This window comes from Myotis lucifugus, unplaced genomic scaffold, assembly GCF_000147115.1.
Source record: "Myotis lucifugus unplaced genomic scaffold, Myoluc2.0 scaffold_384, whole genome shotgun sequence".
In the NCBI taxonomy this organism is placed as follows: Eukaryota; Metazoa; Chordata; class Mammalia; order Chiroptera; family Vespertilionidae; genus Myotis; species Myotis lucifugus.
Genome location: NW_005871432.1, coordinates 762,453 through 778,404, shown reverse-complemented (window position 1 = coordinate 778,404; position 15,952 = coordinate 762,453). Strand labels below are relative to the sequence as shown.

Genomic DNA, 15,952 nt, shown 5'->3' with positions numbered 1-15,952 from the left:
CCCTATCTTCCAATCTATAGTAGTAAACAGGGAATTTTCCATGTAATCAAGGACTGCATCCTGGTCCACACCTTAAGCATTCTTTATATCACAAAATTTTGCCATCCTTAAAGGAGAAAAAAAATTAAAACCTTGGCACTCCTATTTCCCTTTGGGAAACACCTTCTGCCTGATGATAGATGCTCTGGGATAAAACACCCTAAATTTAAATGTTGTTCAGTTTATCTTCAATGCTTTCAAAAGCTACTTACATAGTGGAGTTTAGAAAAGTACCAGCGAATACTACTTTTAGAACCAGAAATTAAACATTTAGAACACTTAAAAATAGTTAACTCACTAAATTAGAATCTTCATTACATAAAATATGTATTTTAGAAATTCTAGTAAAGAAAATAAGTTTTCTAGGTATACTATTAATCATTAACTTTTTTAAAAAACCAGTATCCTATATTATAAGAAGAAATACATTTAGGATAAATAACTGTTAACTTCTCATCTGCTAATGATGCTCAAGATATATAAATAGCCTCTATCCTCTCAATGGGTAACAGGCAATTATTATGCCAAGTAATAAATCATCCAAGATCATCTCAAATAACAATCATACCATACAAATGATTTTGAATTTTAGGGAGAAATTTGATATTGTTTTAAAGTTTTAAAAAATGGCAAGTGAATAAAATGTATTTTCCTTTTTTTTATTTAAAAACCATCTAATCTGGAATTTTTTTTTTTTTTTTTTTTTTTTAGTTCTGAGCAACTACTTTAATCAAGTTTGTAATTCCTTATTCTATAAGCGAGGCTGCCACCATACTGTTTAGCTGGACATCTTTTACAAGAGATTAAATAAGCCCAGTAGAGATCTATAGTCTCCAACTTCAAAGCCATCCTAATGCATTTTTCCCTCTCAATAGGTCTGCTTATAAAAATAGGTTAACTGTTATTTAAACCTGAATTATAAACACAGATTTTAAAATTTTGGGCTGTACTCTTGTGGATCAACTAATTCATGTTTGGGAAATGGTCCCATTCTCATCCCCTCTTCCACTCCTAACCAAAAATGCACTTAGAGCATTATGAATACTCACTGTTGTATATTAAATATACTTTTGTTCCTTCATTCAGATATCATGGAAATATAAAAGTTGACTGATCAAGCCTTTATTTAGGTAAGTGTTATCATAACTAATGCACACTGCTAAAACAAAAAAGATTCTTGCAAATTATTTTTGCCATTAAAATACCTTTCTGAATTGCGCTTATCAAGGCAAAGTTTCGCCTTCCTTAAGCATATTCATCTATACAAACTGCATTAAGTATTTTCTTGTCAATTTTCATGTCATCTGAAAACAGGTACAGTTTTGAAACCAAGAAAGCTACCTAGTTCTTAATATATGCTCCCAGAATTTACAGTACATAGAGAAGCAAGGACAGCCACAACTGGAGGAGTGCTTGAAAACATTCTACCGCCAGCAAGGAACCAACACCACACCTAGAAGCTGAAAATCTAGAACACCAAAAGGTCAAGCATACTCATCCTCATCCTCACTAATATCCACCAAATCAGCAGTAACAAATCACAAATATAAGATCAATTATTTAAAGCACGGGATGGAGACACACCAGTGAACGAGATTCCAACAGATTTCAAGACTAAAGGTCAAAGGGATGGTGCCAATCATTAAAGAAATGTCAGAGAGACCTAGAGCCGAAAGCTTGCACCAGGAACCGCAGCAGAAGTGGCAGGTGCCACTCTGGGTAGAAAAGGAAAACTGGGGGGGGGGGGGGGGGGGTGAAGAGGGAGGGGGAGAGGGGAACTTGGCTTGATTACTACGAGACAATTAACTGTGCTGCATGATCAACTGGATGCATATCATACAATTAACTCATTATTTGAGATCACCATTACATTGCACTCCACCTCAACCCAGTGTTAACATTTCTCCTATGGGTGGAACAAACTTAATGACAGTATTTCATCTCTCTAGCTATAGTTCCTAATACACTATGTGTTCTTCCAGTATACTTTTCTGTTTTCAATTTTCACACAACTCAACACACAAAACATGTAACTCAATTATAGTTAAGGACAGGTGTGTAAGTGTATAGATTTACATACAATGTAAAAGTAATTGTCTGGTGGGTAAAGGGCGAGAGGCAAAAAGTAATATAAAGGGTACTAAAGCCCTCATTTCATATCTTGGGAGGTCAAGAGAAACTGTCTAAAACTGAAGCGTCAAGAAAGAGATTTAAATCAGTTTTATAAAATGTTAATAATATCAAGAGAAAAACTTTTAAAAAGGAAAATATTGGCAGGAAGAAAGCATAGAGAGGTACTTGATTCCATTTTTCTGGGAGGACAGTCATTTTTTTTAAGTAATAAGACAGCTATAAACACATTATTGTATTAAGGTGATGAAAGTAACCAAAGGAAGAATATAAAAACTAAAAATTAAAAGGGATCTTACTACTAACATGTGAGGAGGAAAAGAAAACATATTTCATTTTTTATTTCCAAAAGAGATTAAATTTATTAACATATGCATAAATATTGAGTAATTAATGTTTAATATAGGAGAAAAGTACAATCAAAATTTAACCTGTCAGTTAAACATAACCTAAAAGAATACGACTAGTAGGAAGAAAAAAGACTGGCTGCAACCAGTAGGCTACAGAAACGCAAGCATTCAACAACAAAAAAATTTTTTTTGCTTTTTTAGTATTAACGATAACATTTTCAAGTGTCTACTTTTTGAGTACTCGATCCCATGTAGTATATTTTGTGCAGGGTGTATAAAAATGAAAATAACCCTATTTGTGCTTTTCTCTAATGTAATCTCGAACACAGACCCATTAATACCAAGGGTCTCTGCACTTATAAAGACTAGAGTAACGGATATACAAGCCTCAACCAAGCTAACGAGGGACCACTAGGTAGCCTAATGTCAACCACCAAAGGAAATGGGAGAAAAAAACACTAAACAGTAAAATCTTAAATTGCACTTTTGGGGAAGTTGATCTACACTACCCAAACCTTAAGCAATAACAACTTTTTACATCAGCTTTCTTAGTCTGGGTTCTCCCTTTTAAAGTATCTTCTTAAAGTAAACCAAAATTTATTCAAAAAGCTTTTAAAACAATGGCCAAATCTTCCATTTTCTAAAACTCCTAAAACCAACTCCACCAAATTATTCCAAGAACCAAAACAAATATTTTATTTCACTTGAATCTACAATTCAAATCGCTGTCGATAATACACATTCTTCATAATGCTTATTTGCTTGTTTAAGAACACATGTTCCTTTTTAAAGCAGTAATTACTTCCATAGACTTTCCAGAAAAGCTAATACAGATAAGCTTATTGTATCTTATCAAAAGCAAAGAGTAAATTATTTAAGAAGCCCTTGGTAATCCCTTTAAAAGAGGAAATATAATACATAAAATAAAAGATCACCACCGTTAACGGATTATTAATGGGTTTATTTCTCATTTGTCCAACCAATATTTGAGAATCAATCATGTTCCAGGCATTACACTAATAAGTAAGACCTAGTCCCTCCACACAAAAACTTAAAGCTCCTGTATAAAAAGATACTATTAGCAAAATTAAAACACAAATGCAAACTGGACAATGTATTAGCAGAAGTAACAAAGAAGGAACATATTGGTTAAGAGTCAGGAGTCATGTTCCTGGGTTTGTATCCTAGCTCTACTAGCCGTGGCCTGGGGCAGGGTACCTAACCTGAGTTAGTCATCAGACCTATCTCAGAGTTATCATCAAGAGAATATCCTATATAATCCTATATAATAAAGCTCTAATATGCTAATGGTCGTGACACCCTCACACCAAAACGACCGATCAGCAGGAGGCTGCGTGCACAGTGGGCACGCACGGGTGGGCGGGGTTGTATGCGTGGCTAGGCGGGCAGGTGGGCAGGGACTTGACTCTGGAGAACTTGACCAGAGGCGAGGGCGGGTTTCTGAGTCCCACCCCCATGGCGGTGGCAGCAGCCATGGGACTCTTTCTGGGCGGGAGGGCGGGGCTGTGTGTGCAGGAAGGCACGCTCCAGAAGGGATTCCGGTACTCGCATGATTTCCCACGCCAGGTCACTATTAAGTTAATAAATATAAATCATTTAGAATAGTTCTTGGCATAGAGTAAGGTTTCAATGAGGAACTCTTATAAATTAACAAGAAATAAAAAATCCAAGAGAAATAATCAACAGAGAATATTGAAAGGAAATTCAGCCCTGGCCAGTTAGAGGTCTGGCCCTCAGACCAAAGGGTCCTGTGTTCCATTCTCAGTCAAGGGCACATACCTGGATTAAGGTTCACTCCCCGCCCCGGGGCGAGTTGGGAGGCAACCAATGGATGTGTCATTCTCACATGACTCTCTCTCTCTCTCTCTCTCTCTCTCTCTCTCTCTCCCTCCCTCCCTCCCTTCCACTCTCTCTAGAAATCAAAGGGGAAAAAATATCCTCTGGTAAACATTAAAGAAAAAAAAAAAAGGAAAATTCACAGAACATATGAATAACAAACATGGGAAACTTAATCTCACTAGTATTCAAACAAATGCAAATTAAAATATTAAGCTGTTTTGCCTATCAAATTGGCAAACATTTTCAAGTACCCAGAATTCTAGAATATGTGAAAATTATTGCTAGTAGAATCGTAAATTGTACTTTTAAATGACATTTGAAAATACATATCAAAAGTCTAAAAAATATATATATCCTCTAACTCAACAATTTCAACTTCTAGCAGTTGGACCTAAAGCAAAAAATCAAAGAACACCACAAAGACTGTCACAGTAATGTTCACTTAAACATTATTTATGAACTAATTAGCAACAATGAGGACTAGATTAAATAAATAGCAACTGATCTATAAAACACTAATTAGGCATTAACATAATGTTATAAAAGAATATTAATGGTAAAGAAATGTTTAAATTTTAAAAGACTATAGTAAGTTATAAAAAAATTTTAAAAAGACTGTAAGTATGGTTTTAAGTCAGTGGTTCCCAACGTGGGGCACAAGCCCCACAGGGGGGCAATTTGATTTTTAAGGGGGCAATTAGAGAATGAGCTATTAACAGTGAATTTTTTGCATTTCTCATGGTTCTAGGGGCCTCATATATAGTATATAAATATATATTGTGACATATTTATGCATTTCAATTCTCTATTATATGTCTTGAAACTTTACTTGCTATTTTTTAGTTTCATATTATTTTTTAACAATTTCTTAGTGATTTCTTCCTCAGTACTTCAACTGTCCTTTTGTTCTTTGATTTTTCTCTTTCATGGCTGCCATGTTCTTTGGAAGCTTGTTTAGACCAAGTTAATGGACTTGTAGGCTTCTTCCACATGAATAGGAGTTCACTTTTTGAGTAATAAGAATTATACGTCACAAGGGGGGGCATCAGGATTTTAGAGATGCTTAGGTGGGGCATGGCCAAAAAAAAAGATTGGGAACCACTGTTTTAAGCAGTTAAATTCATATATAAAAGAAATATGACAACAACATAAATTAGCATAATTTAAAATAAATTTCTAAGGCTATTCAATCTCAAAGAGTTACAGTTCTGTATGTTCTAGAACTATTTCAAGTTTTAAAGTGACTAACCTATCACTATTGTGTAACAATTTTAGTTGTTAAAGAAGTCCAAGGCAACAACAACAACAACAAAAAAGAATGGTATCAACTGCTATGTTCAACAGCTTTTCTCAAATTTATATACATTAAATGTTAATGGGTATAAACAACAAATAAATCAGAGGGAAGGACTTTTTATCAAATACATTTTTAAAATGCAAGATCCTTTATGTTAATGTGCACAATAATCTGAGTCAGTACATCTTCCAAATTTAACCTCAGAAGTAAGTGATTCTACATCCTAAATAAACGGAATTTGGTCACCTCTTAATTCAAAGGGGGAGAGTGGCTCCATAGTTCCCGGGATGATGGTGAGTAGAACGGTGTCACTATCACTAACATGAATAAGTGGGAGGTGAGGGCGGTGTGCAGGGGAGACATCCAGGGGGCAGTTACACAAGTCAAGAGCTCAGGAGAGAGAACAGCTGGGCACAAACACAGATTTTTTACAACATCGGTATTTAGGTGTCAGGTGAAACCATTACCGTGATTGCTATTGCCCAGACAGTGTTTCCTGTTTTTAGTCTAGATGCCTTGAATTCAATAAATAAGTCTTAAAAATTTACCATAAACACCCATTGCACCATTTGTTTATATGTGTCCCCTCCTCCAACTGAAATGTGTTCCTTGATTCCTAAGCACAAGGATCCTTGTGGGCAGAGTATCTATTACAGTACCCGGTACAAAGCAAATGTTAGCCAAATAACTGTCCTGTCACACATGATTTTTCTTCCAAAAATTAACAAAACAATCCAATTTTACCTCATTTATGTTCTAATTATATATTAAAATATGTGAAAAAACCCTCAAATTAACAAGTACAGGAATACACACACACACACACACACACACACACGAGACACATCAAAGTTTAACTTTAGCGTGGTGTTCAGTAAAAACTGATTAAGCTTTGGCTTTTGAAAGACCAGTCAGTGCCTACTTCCACGTCCTGCCTAGCATCTGGAGCCTGCACCCAATCAATGAATGGTAGGAGAATGAGGTATCAGCGCATCTAACCGACATAAAGTCAGCACCAAGAATGCCTGAGGAAAACAGCATATTCGCTTTCAAGTGTGCATAAGCATTCTAGAAATAACTTTCATTGAAAACGCCTTATGAGCCTTTCTGTGGTAAATTTCTACCAGTTGAAGTATAAATGTGTGCATGATAAAACAAGAGCAAACTGCTGCACTCATTAATGATTATTATGAAAGCTGTTAATTTTATATTCAAAAACAAGTATTAACTTTCAAATTGTTTAGAGGGAAATACATCAATAGCTAATACATTTATTAGAAAGAACCAGACCTTCTTTCTTGATTTTTGTCCTTTATAGCCAATAAATGTTGAAAATTTTTAAAGAATGCAAGGCCATCTAAGAGAGACTGTATTATGTCATAAATCTAATATTTGTAGATTTTTTTGTGTGTTCTAGCATTCAAAAAAATAACAAATCTTCATAAACTGTATTTACTCTTTAGGTATTTCAGTTCATTAATAAACCTTTCTAGAGAAAGCTTTCTGAAAACTCTTCATATCTTACGAAGTAAAAATACAATAGCAACTTTGCCACTTCAAACTTTCATAAGGAAAAATCTCCAAAATGATTAATATTCATGAGTAAGTCTATGAGACACCCCAAAAGCACCTTGTTCCTCTCCTACCCTCAGTGGAAAGTGAGCATCTGTTGGGCATAGCCAATATGCAGTGCAGAGATAGCCAATGTGCAGTGCAGAGATAGCCAATGTGCAGTGCAGAGATAGCCAATGTGCAGTGCAGAGATAGCCAATGTGCAGTGCAGGGATAGCCAACGTGCAGTGCAGGGATAGCCAACGTGCAGTGCAGGGATAGTCAACGTGCAGTGCAGAGATAGCCAATGTGCAGTGCAGAGATAGCCAATGTGCAGTGCAGAGATAGCCAATGTGCAGTGCAGGGATAGCCAACGTGCAGTGCAGAGATAGCCAATGTGCAGTGCAGAGATAGCCAATGTGCAGTGCAGGGATAGCCAACGTGCAGTGCAGGGATAGCCAATGTGCAGTGCAGGGATAGCCAATGTGCAGTGCAGGGATAGCCAATGTGCAGTGCAGGGATAACCAACGTGCAGTGCAGGGATAGCCAATGTGCATTGCAGGGCCCAAGGAGCAATCGGGAGCGGGCAGTGCTGAGAAACTCTTCCTGCACCAAAAGGTCAAACTTATAAAATCTGACAACAAAATGTTCATAAAATTCTAAAATTTCTCTGAAAATGTTTCTATTTATTTCTCTATGATGGTGATATTCAGCCTCAGTATCATGTTGACTTTATCAGCCACTCAACTAGACTGTGTACAAGGCATACATCTAACATGTTCAGGAAAATATGTGTGTGCATACTTGAGAGACAGATTACAGATAATTACTCACCCACCTTTTAGTTAAAAAGGATTAGCATCATATACTTTAAGTCCCTCATGAATGTAAAATATTTGGTCTATAATTTAATTTGCAAATATGTTCAAGCACACTTTTTCATACAAAATGGTACACCTGAGATATTTTTATAAATCCACTACAAAGTTTTTTTTAAAATGTTAATTTTTCCTTTTTTAAAACAAGATCACTAAAAACAAAGCCGATGACAAAATCGTTAACAGCTACACCAATAATGTAATTAAATATCTATCTAGGATTTATGCACTTACTTCTTTTCCAGTTAAAACCACATTTTCAAATTATTCATAAATATAATCAAGTAAGACCATCTCTGACAAAGTCTACAAAAATAAGCCACTTGGTTCAACAAAATGCCTCATAATCGGCCTAATTTAAGAAGATACAAGTTTAAAAGTTAGTAACACTTTATCCATTAGCTACACTACATTTTCAAGAGTTTGAACATAGCCATACATGAATCAGCCTCAATTTTTCCATGTATGATTAAGAGCACCTCAATTAATTTATAAAACAGTCAAAAATATTCTTTCAAAAATGACTCCATACTGCTTTTCCTATATAAATGACAAAAGGATGGAAAGGAAGGAGGGAGAGAGGGAGGAAGGGAGGGAAGAAGAGAGGGAAGGAGGGAGAATCAAAATCCCAGACCATATTTTATAAAGGGATCATACATATAGGTATAATATCCTTAATTTAATTTCAGATACACTGTTAAATCCTTAAAAGACTTGCTCTAACAGGGATCTGAAGGAAACATGCATTCAACTATAAAGGGAATAGTTTATTTATTTTTAACAGAAATACTTCAATTCTCAAAGTATTAGTCAACCATCCACTTTTAAAAAGGTTAAGTACCAGCAATTATTAAGCTGTATTTGTATTATTACCACTATAAGTCACTAATTACCAAACTGATTTCCAAAGTCAAATTAAATAAATAGCCCAGCTATTTTTACATTACTGATCTAAATAATTCTCCCCACTAATATTATTTACCAGAAAGCTCCCCCATTCAAAATATTCCACATTCTCTCAGACAGCCATAGTCTTATTGTATTTTAAAACTTGAGTCACCTGTATGCATCGTCTTCTTTCAAGTCTCATATCATCCTGATGGGGTGGGGGAAGGGAGGGAAGAGTCCAGCAGCAAAACTATAACACTGTGTGAAGAAAAACAGATTATGATGAGAGATAAGGATGCAAAACAATTATCCCTAATTGAGGAATATCTAATGTAACTACAATCCCCCAAACAGACATAAAATTAACTCAAATTCATTACTAACATTTATTTAAGCTTGAAAATAAATTTTATTAAAGTATTCAATTGTCAGGAAGAAAGACATTTTTAAATCTGCCCACTACCAATGAAAACTTCACACATTTGTAGATATGAAATAAAAGTCAACATTCTATTATTCTACATAATTTAACTGGGGGGAATCTATATATTGTAATTTCCATCAATTCACAAATCAGTATGAATGCGAGTTCACTTTTCATCATGACTTACTATCAAAATCAGAGGTAATCACAGGTAATGAAAATTACTTTATAGGAAAGATAACATGTCAATCTACCAATGTTACTTATAAATGAAGTCTGAGACACTGTTCACAACTGCTCCTTCTAAACCCACAAGCCCTCTTTTGCTCTCTGAATGGCTTCTCTTACTTTAGTTTTTTTACAGTATTTCCTACTTACTGCTTCCACTGAAACTTCATGATTGACCAGCAAATTCCATAATGACTGATAGGAAAGCAAAAGCAACCTAATTGTTGTTATCAACTGAGAGCATATGAAAATAGCAGAAGAGACAAAGACAAGCACAGGCTAAAACCTAACTTATAAATGAGTTCAGTCTAAAAATGTATTCTTTAAATTGATACTATGGGATTCAATAAATATTCCTAATAAAACAACAATGTTGCTTATCTTGGTCAAGTTCCCAGGCTAGCCAAAAGAAACCTATTGATTCTCAAAGATACTACTAGTCATGGGCACTAGGGACCCTGTAGAACAAACATAGGAAGTTAACCAATTCTAGATCCTCTTTATTTGGACAAATTCTAAAATTGGTTTGTTTTTCTCAGCACTCTCTCAACTCCTATTACCTGTAATTCCCTAAATTCTACATTATGGCATCCCAATCATCCTGCTTAATAATAATCCTTTCCCCTAAGTACATTCCCCAATTACCATCCAACACTCTTATTGCCTCAGTGTAGTTTCACATCAGGTAATTGATAGAAAGAAATCAACTGGGCTGAAATAATTCACTTTAACTAAATTTGCAATTTTCAACAAGGATGCTAGTTAACCCAAATGAACCCCTAACTGATAGAATTCTAATAGTGTTGCAATAAAAAACAAAAAACTACTTAGGCAGTTTAAAGAAAAACATTTTTAGGGAAGTGGATCATAATTTAGATTTGAGTCTATATTTATTGATCCCAAATATTTCTACTCATTTATTTCTCTTACTGGTGAACTTACAAGTTCTTTAAACGCTCTAAGTCCAAATAGCAGCAACTGGAAGAGGAGTTCAGGGACAGGGGTTTAAATGTATAAATTATTTGTAAATTGGGAATTGTCTGTCTAAAATCATTACCTATTTCCAGATTCCATTTCTATAGAACCATCTTCTAGTTCAAACGCCAGTATGTTAGCAAGTAAAACCCTAAACAGTATCCAATTTGAGGGTTGTATGGATAGATGGATGGATAAACATTAAAATACTGCATCAAAATAATTTTATTTGCAAAAATAATACTGGAATAATCAAGATTAAAGGTGTTTTTTTACTTCAAAGACATAGTTCTCTAACAACTTTTCCCCCACATAAATGATCAGTCTTTTCAATTCTAGCACAAACCATGGAAAAAGAAAATATAAATGAAATCTCTAGCTATACACTATATATCATCAAATCCTTTAAGCTCTAAACATCGTATTCTTCACATATAAAATTTTACAGTACTACCTAAACCCCAAGAATGTCAATGGTTTCAATAGAAAAAGATATTACTGTTATAAAAGCACTTTATAAGAAGAATCAAATAAGACATCAGTATTCTTTTTATTTTATTAAAAGTTGTTAAAAATTAGCAGATCATTTCATAAGTGTTTTAAATATCTAAAGATAGTAACTATGGGTGAGCCAGTGGCACATGCATAATGCATCTGACTATAGATCATCAAAATAGTCTGACCCTAAATCTGACATCTTTTAAATATATTTTATTGATTTCAGAGAGGAAGGGAGAGGGAGATAGAGATGGAAACATCAATGATGTGAGAGAATCATTGATCAGCTGCCACCTGCACACCCCACACCGGGGATCAAGACAGCAACCCAGCCCTGACCAGGAAATCGAACCGTGACCTTCTGGTTCATAGGTCAATACTCAACCACTGAGCCACGCTGGCCTGGCAATCTGACATCTTTTAGAAGTCATCCATTAATCACTCCTCATTTGAAAAGCAGCCTTTAGCAAGGGGTAAAATATCTCTACAAGTTACAAAATGTGCTGCTAAAACACACAGCAATTAAATCATTATATACTGAGTATGATAAACTCAAGTCTTGACTGTGGATTGCTTTAAATAGGATTCTAGTGCTTATTCTATATATCCTCCAGGGTGGTTAATTTTCTTTCTTTCTTTGTGTGTGTGTGTGTGTTTTTTTTAATGTTTACTGATTTTCAGAGAAGGAGAGAGAAACATTGATGTGAGAGTGAAACTTCGATTAGCTGCCTCCTGCATGCTTCCTACTGGGGACTGAGCCAACACCTGGGCACATACCCTGACTGGGAATGGAGCCGGCAACCTTTCAGTGCATGGGATGCCGCCCAACCACATGAGCAACTCCAGTCAGGGCCAGAGTTGTCACTTTTCACACTCAATAACAAATTACATGAAAAGAATGCTCATATTTAAATTTTCCTGAGAAAAACCTACAGTGAATTTTTCATCTTTTCCCCCAACCATTCACAAATTATATAGCAAAGATTAGATCGGTGGTTCTCAACCTTCCTAATGCCGCGACCCTTTAATACAGTTCCTCATGTTGTGGTGACCTCCAACCATAAAATTATTTTCGTTGCTACTTCATAACTGTAATTTTGCTACTGTTATGAATCATAATGTAAATATCTGATATGCAGGATGTATTTTCATTGTTACAAATTGAACATAATTAAAGCATGGTGATTAATCACAAAAACAGTATGTAATTATATATGTGTTTTCTGATGGTCTTAGGCAACCCCTGTGAAAGGGTTGTTCGACCCCCAGAGGGGTTGAGAACCACAGGTTGAGAACCGCTGATTAGATGCTAATGAAAAGCATCTCCTATCCTAACTACAAGAACCTCCCATAATCCTGAGAACCTCTTACACTATGTTTTAGCTCACATTTTGCCAAAGGCAATATAACAAATGGTCAATGAACAATCTAGGAACTGAGCTTAAGTGGTTTGAAGTTAAATTTACAAACCATTTTTTAGTTGTCTAAAAATCCTTGCATAAAATTAATGTACAGCGTATCTTCAGAGATGAGGGGAAAGGAGGGAGGGGAAAAGAGAGGAAGAAAAGGAAAAGGGTGAGAATATCAAAACACACAGTTATGCATGGACATACTGAGATTTATAAAAATAATACTAATCTACCTGGCCAGTGTTGCTCAGTGGTTGAGTGTTGACTTATGAACTAGGAAGCCACTGTTCGATTCCCAGTCAGGGCACATGCCTGGGTTGTGGGCTCAAGCCTCAGTAGGGGGCATACAGGAGGCAGCTGACTAATGATTCGCTCATCATTGATGTTTCTATCTCTCTCTCACTCTCCCTTCCTCTCTGAAATCAATAATAATGTATTTTTTAAAAATTAATACTAATCCACAAAGACCAAGAGTGGCAAAACTGTGATTGAAATGAACAAATTGGCATGATATGGCAAATCCAGATTAACTGAGGAGTTGATGAATTAAGTGGCAGGTATGATGTTTTCTCCAATGTCACAATGTTTTGTAATGACACAAAACTAAAAATCCTATCTAGTTTCAAAATAAAGTAATAGAGAAACATTACAAGCAGCAGGTGAAAATAATTAGTATGACACAAGCTTAAAAGTTCTGGCAGGTAGTTTTACTTCTCAAGCTAGGTAGAAATACACAGACAGTTGTTTTTTACTATCATTAATTTTACATTGTATATATACTGTGTGTGTGTATATATATGTATATGTGTGTGTGTGTGTATATATATTCTTGTTTAATTTTGATCCCACAGGAAAAATAAAATATAATGCACAATGGGACTTGTATGCATGCACACAAGCATAACCAATGGACACAAACACCAGGGGGATGAGGGCATGAGCGGGAAAGGGGGGGCGGACAATGGGGGGATAAGGACACATATGTAATACCTTAATCAATAAAGAAAGAAAAAATGAAAACACATGCAGCAGCTATTTAAAAAAATAATAAAGCTGTCAATTAAGAATAAGCTACCCCCATTAAAAATGGCGGCAGAGTAGGAGGATGCTGCACCAACATGCTCTCAGGAACAAGCTGGAATTAAACTGAAATACAGAAAGGCTTCCTGAATAATCAATGGAAAACTCACAGGAGAGAACTCTGATACCCAAGGACCGAAGGTGGAGACCACATAGAGACTGGTAGGAGGGGCAGAGGCGCGAAAGGGCTAGCCCGGCACCCACAGATAGCAACTGAAGTCCTGGAGAGATAACTCAGCTGTGGGAGGTTGCCACTAAGAACTCTGGGATCTAATCCCAAGCTGGGCTCCCCAGCAGAGAGCACCAAACTGAGGAGGGTATCCTGGGCTGAGTCATTCCCTCATGCAGCGGAGGACATCTTTCCCACATAGACATCTGCCTTGCGGGGGGAGGGGGGGGAGGAAGAGACAGTCGACACACCCTATTGGAAAACACCTTGCCCTGAGGATGATTGCCTGGGGGCAATTCAAGTTGGAGGTGGTCTCTAGAGGCTTTAAGTCTTTGCCTGATCCAATTAGTCAGAAACAGCCTTTAAACACTGTCCTGCACTAAAGTTTGAGCGGTATAGAGGGTCCACCTAAAACATAGTCACAAACCCAGACAACCAAAATGAGGAAACAAAGAAACAACCCCCAAATGAAAGAACTAGCTAATTCTCCAGAAAAAGAGATAAATGAAGCAGAGGTAAGAAATTTAGCTGAAACAGAGTTCAGAGTAATGATGTTAAAAATGCTCAACAGTATGAAAAAAGATATAGTAACTATGAAAAAAGAACAGTCTTCGATAAAGAATTACCTAACACAAATAAAGAACACATTGGAAGGAATACACAGCAGATTAGGGGAAGCTGAGGATCAAATCAGTGAATTAGAAGACAGAGTTGAAAATATCACTCAATTAGAGAACAAAAAACAATTTAAAAAAATAGGAGGACAGCTTAAGGGAGCTGTGGAACAATATGAAACATAACAATATTAAAATAGTAGGTGTGCCAGAAGAGGCAGAAAGGGAGAAAGAAATAGAAAAAGTGTTTGAAGAAATAATGGTAGAAAACTTCCCTAACCTGGAAAAGAAAAAGTCACACAAGTTCAGGAGGCACAGAGAACGCCAAACAATAAGAACCCACTCTTCTGCCTCAAGCATCCTAAACATGAAATAAAGCTTCTAAGTAGTAAATTAAGTTGTAAAGGGCATTTCATTTAGGAGAATGGAAGCAGAGAAATTTTGATTACAGCATATCACAGACTGTTATATATTCCCTTAAAAATTTTTTTTAAGAAGACAAACTGCAAAGAGGGTAAGACCAATAGTAGTTAAGTCATTTTTGCACTGAAGCGTTGAGCAAGCTATAATAGCACGAAGAGTTAGAAACCTGGATCTTGAATTATATTTACAACTCCAAAGGCACGTTGGAAGTGGGAGTAGCTGAGATACGTAATAAAGGGGATAGAAGGATATGATTTCTCATGAAATTATATGAAAAGAACTAACAAAACCATGAGTAAGCACTGGAGAGAAGTTTCAAGAACTAAGAGCAGAGAGGAATAAATAAATATTGCCCCAAATTTTTGCTACCTCAAGCATCAAGTTAGTTGGCTTCTCTGGGACTGTACCTAGGCTCAAATGAGAGCAAATTAGACAATGAATATTTGGGTACAGCATTAATTACAGGAAAACAGGAGGGTATTTCATCCTCATATGCATGTTGTCCATAATACATAATGCACTGACAAATATTTTTTTTTTACTGGATGAGAGACTGAAACTCTCAGCATAAGTTATCATCAATTGGAATAAAGTACAGTGCCCTGTCACTAATTCAAAATAAACTACCACTGATATTCTATTTTGCTTGCCATCCTTTATCTTCCATTATTTGAGTGTGAAAACATAAAAGATTTGCACAAGTTTATATCAACCGTCAAATCTGTCAACATATTTACATGTATTCTCTTGAATTGAGTTCCTCAAATATGAATTCTTAGACCACAGAACTTTTGAACATCCCAACTCCCACTACTGGAGAGTGGTTGCTATAGATATACAAGGAAAAACCTCTACTATAAGCAGACCTAAGTTCCAGAAGGCTCATTTCTAAGACAGTTGGTTGAAAGTCAACATTAAATACTTTTTAAGTTATATATGGAATTAAGCAGACTTTTATAAGGGGCTTGCCTCTAGCCCACCTCTCTCCATAGAATTCAGGTCCACATTTCTGAAAGCCTAGTGAACTGAGCTTGGATGTCTCAGTTATTACTGTTTCCCAGTTATTACTGCATATGAGGTATCTTATCTTTAATGGACACCTATTTCCTTAATCCCATAAATAGTTGTAGAAGGTAGGT

General features: G+C 35.9%; 1 protein-coding gene across 4 annotated transcripts in view; it reads right to left on the bottom strand.

Moving 5' to 3' along the window:
• Positions 1 to 9,257, bottom strand: part of DYRK1A (dual specificity tyrosine phosphorylation regulated kinase 1A) — a 74,091-nt gene extending 64,834 nt beyond the window's left edge. For all 4 annotated transcript variants that reach the window (XM_014467236.2, XM_014467238.2, XM_014467237.2 and 1 more), the window contains exon 1: positions 9,166 to 9,257. In XM_014467236.2, coding sequence (XP_014322722.1) covers positions 9,166 to 9,175 — 10 coding nt within the window. In that variant the 5' untranslated portion in view covers positions 9,176 to 9,257. The remainder of the gene's footprint in view (positions 1 to 9,165) is intronic.
• Positions 9,258 to 15,952: the final 6,695 nt, after the last annotated feature.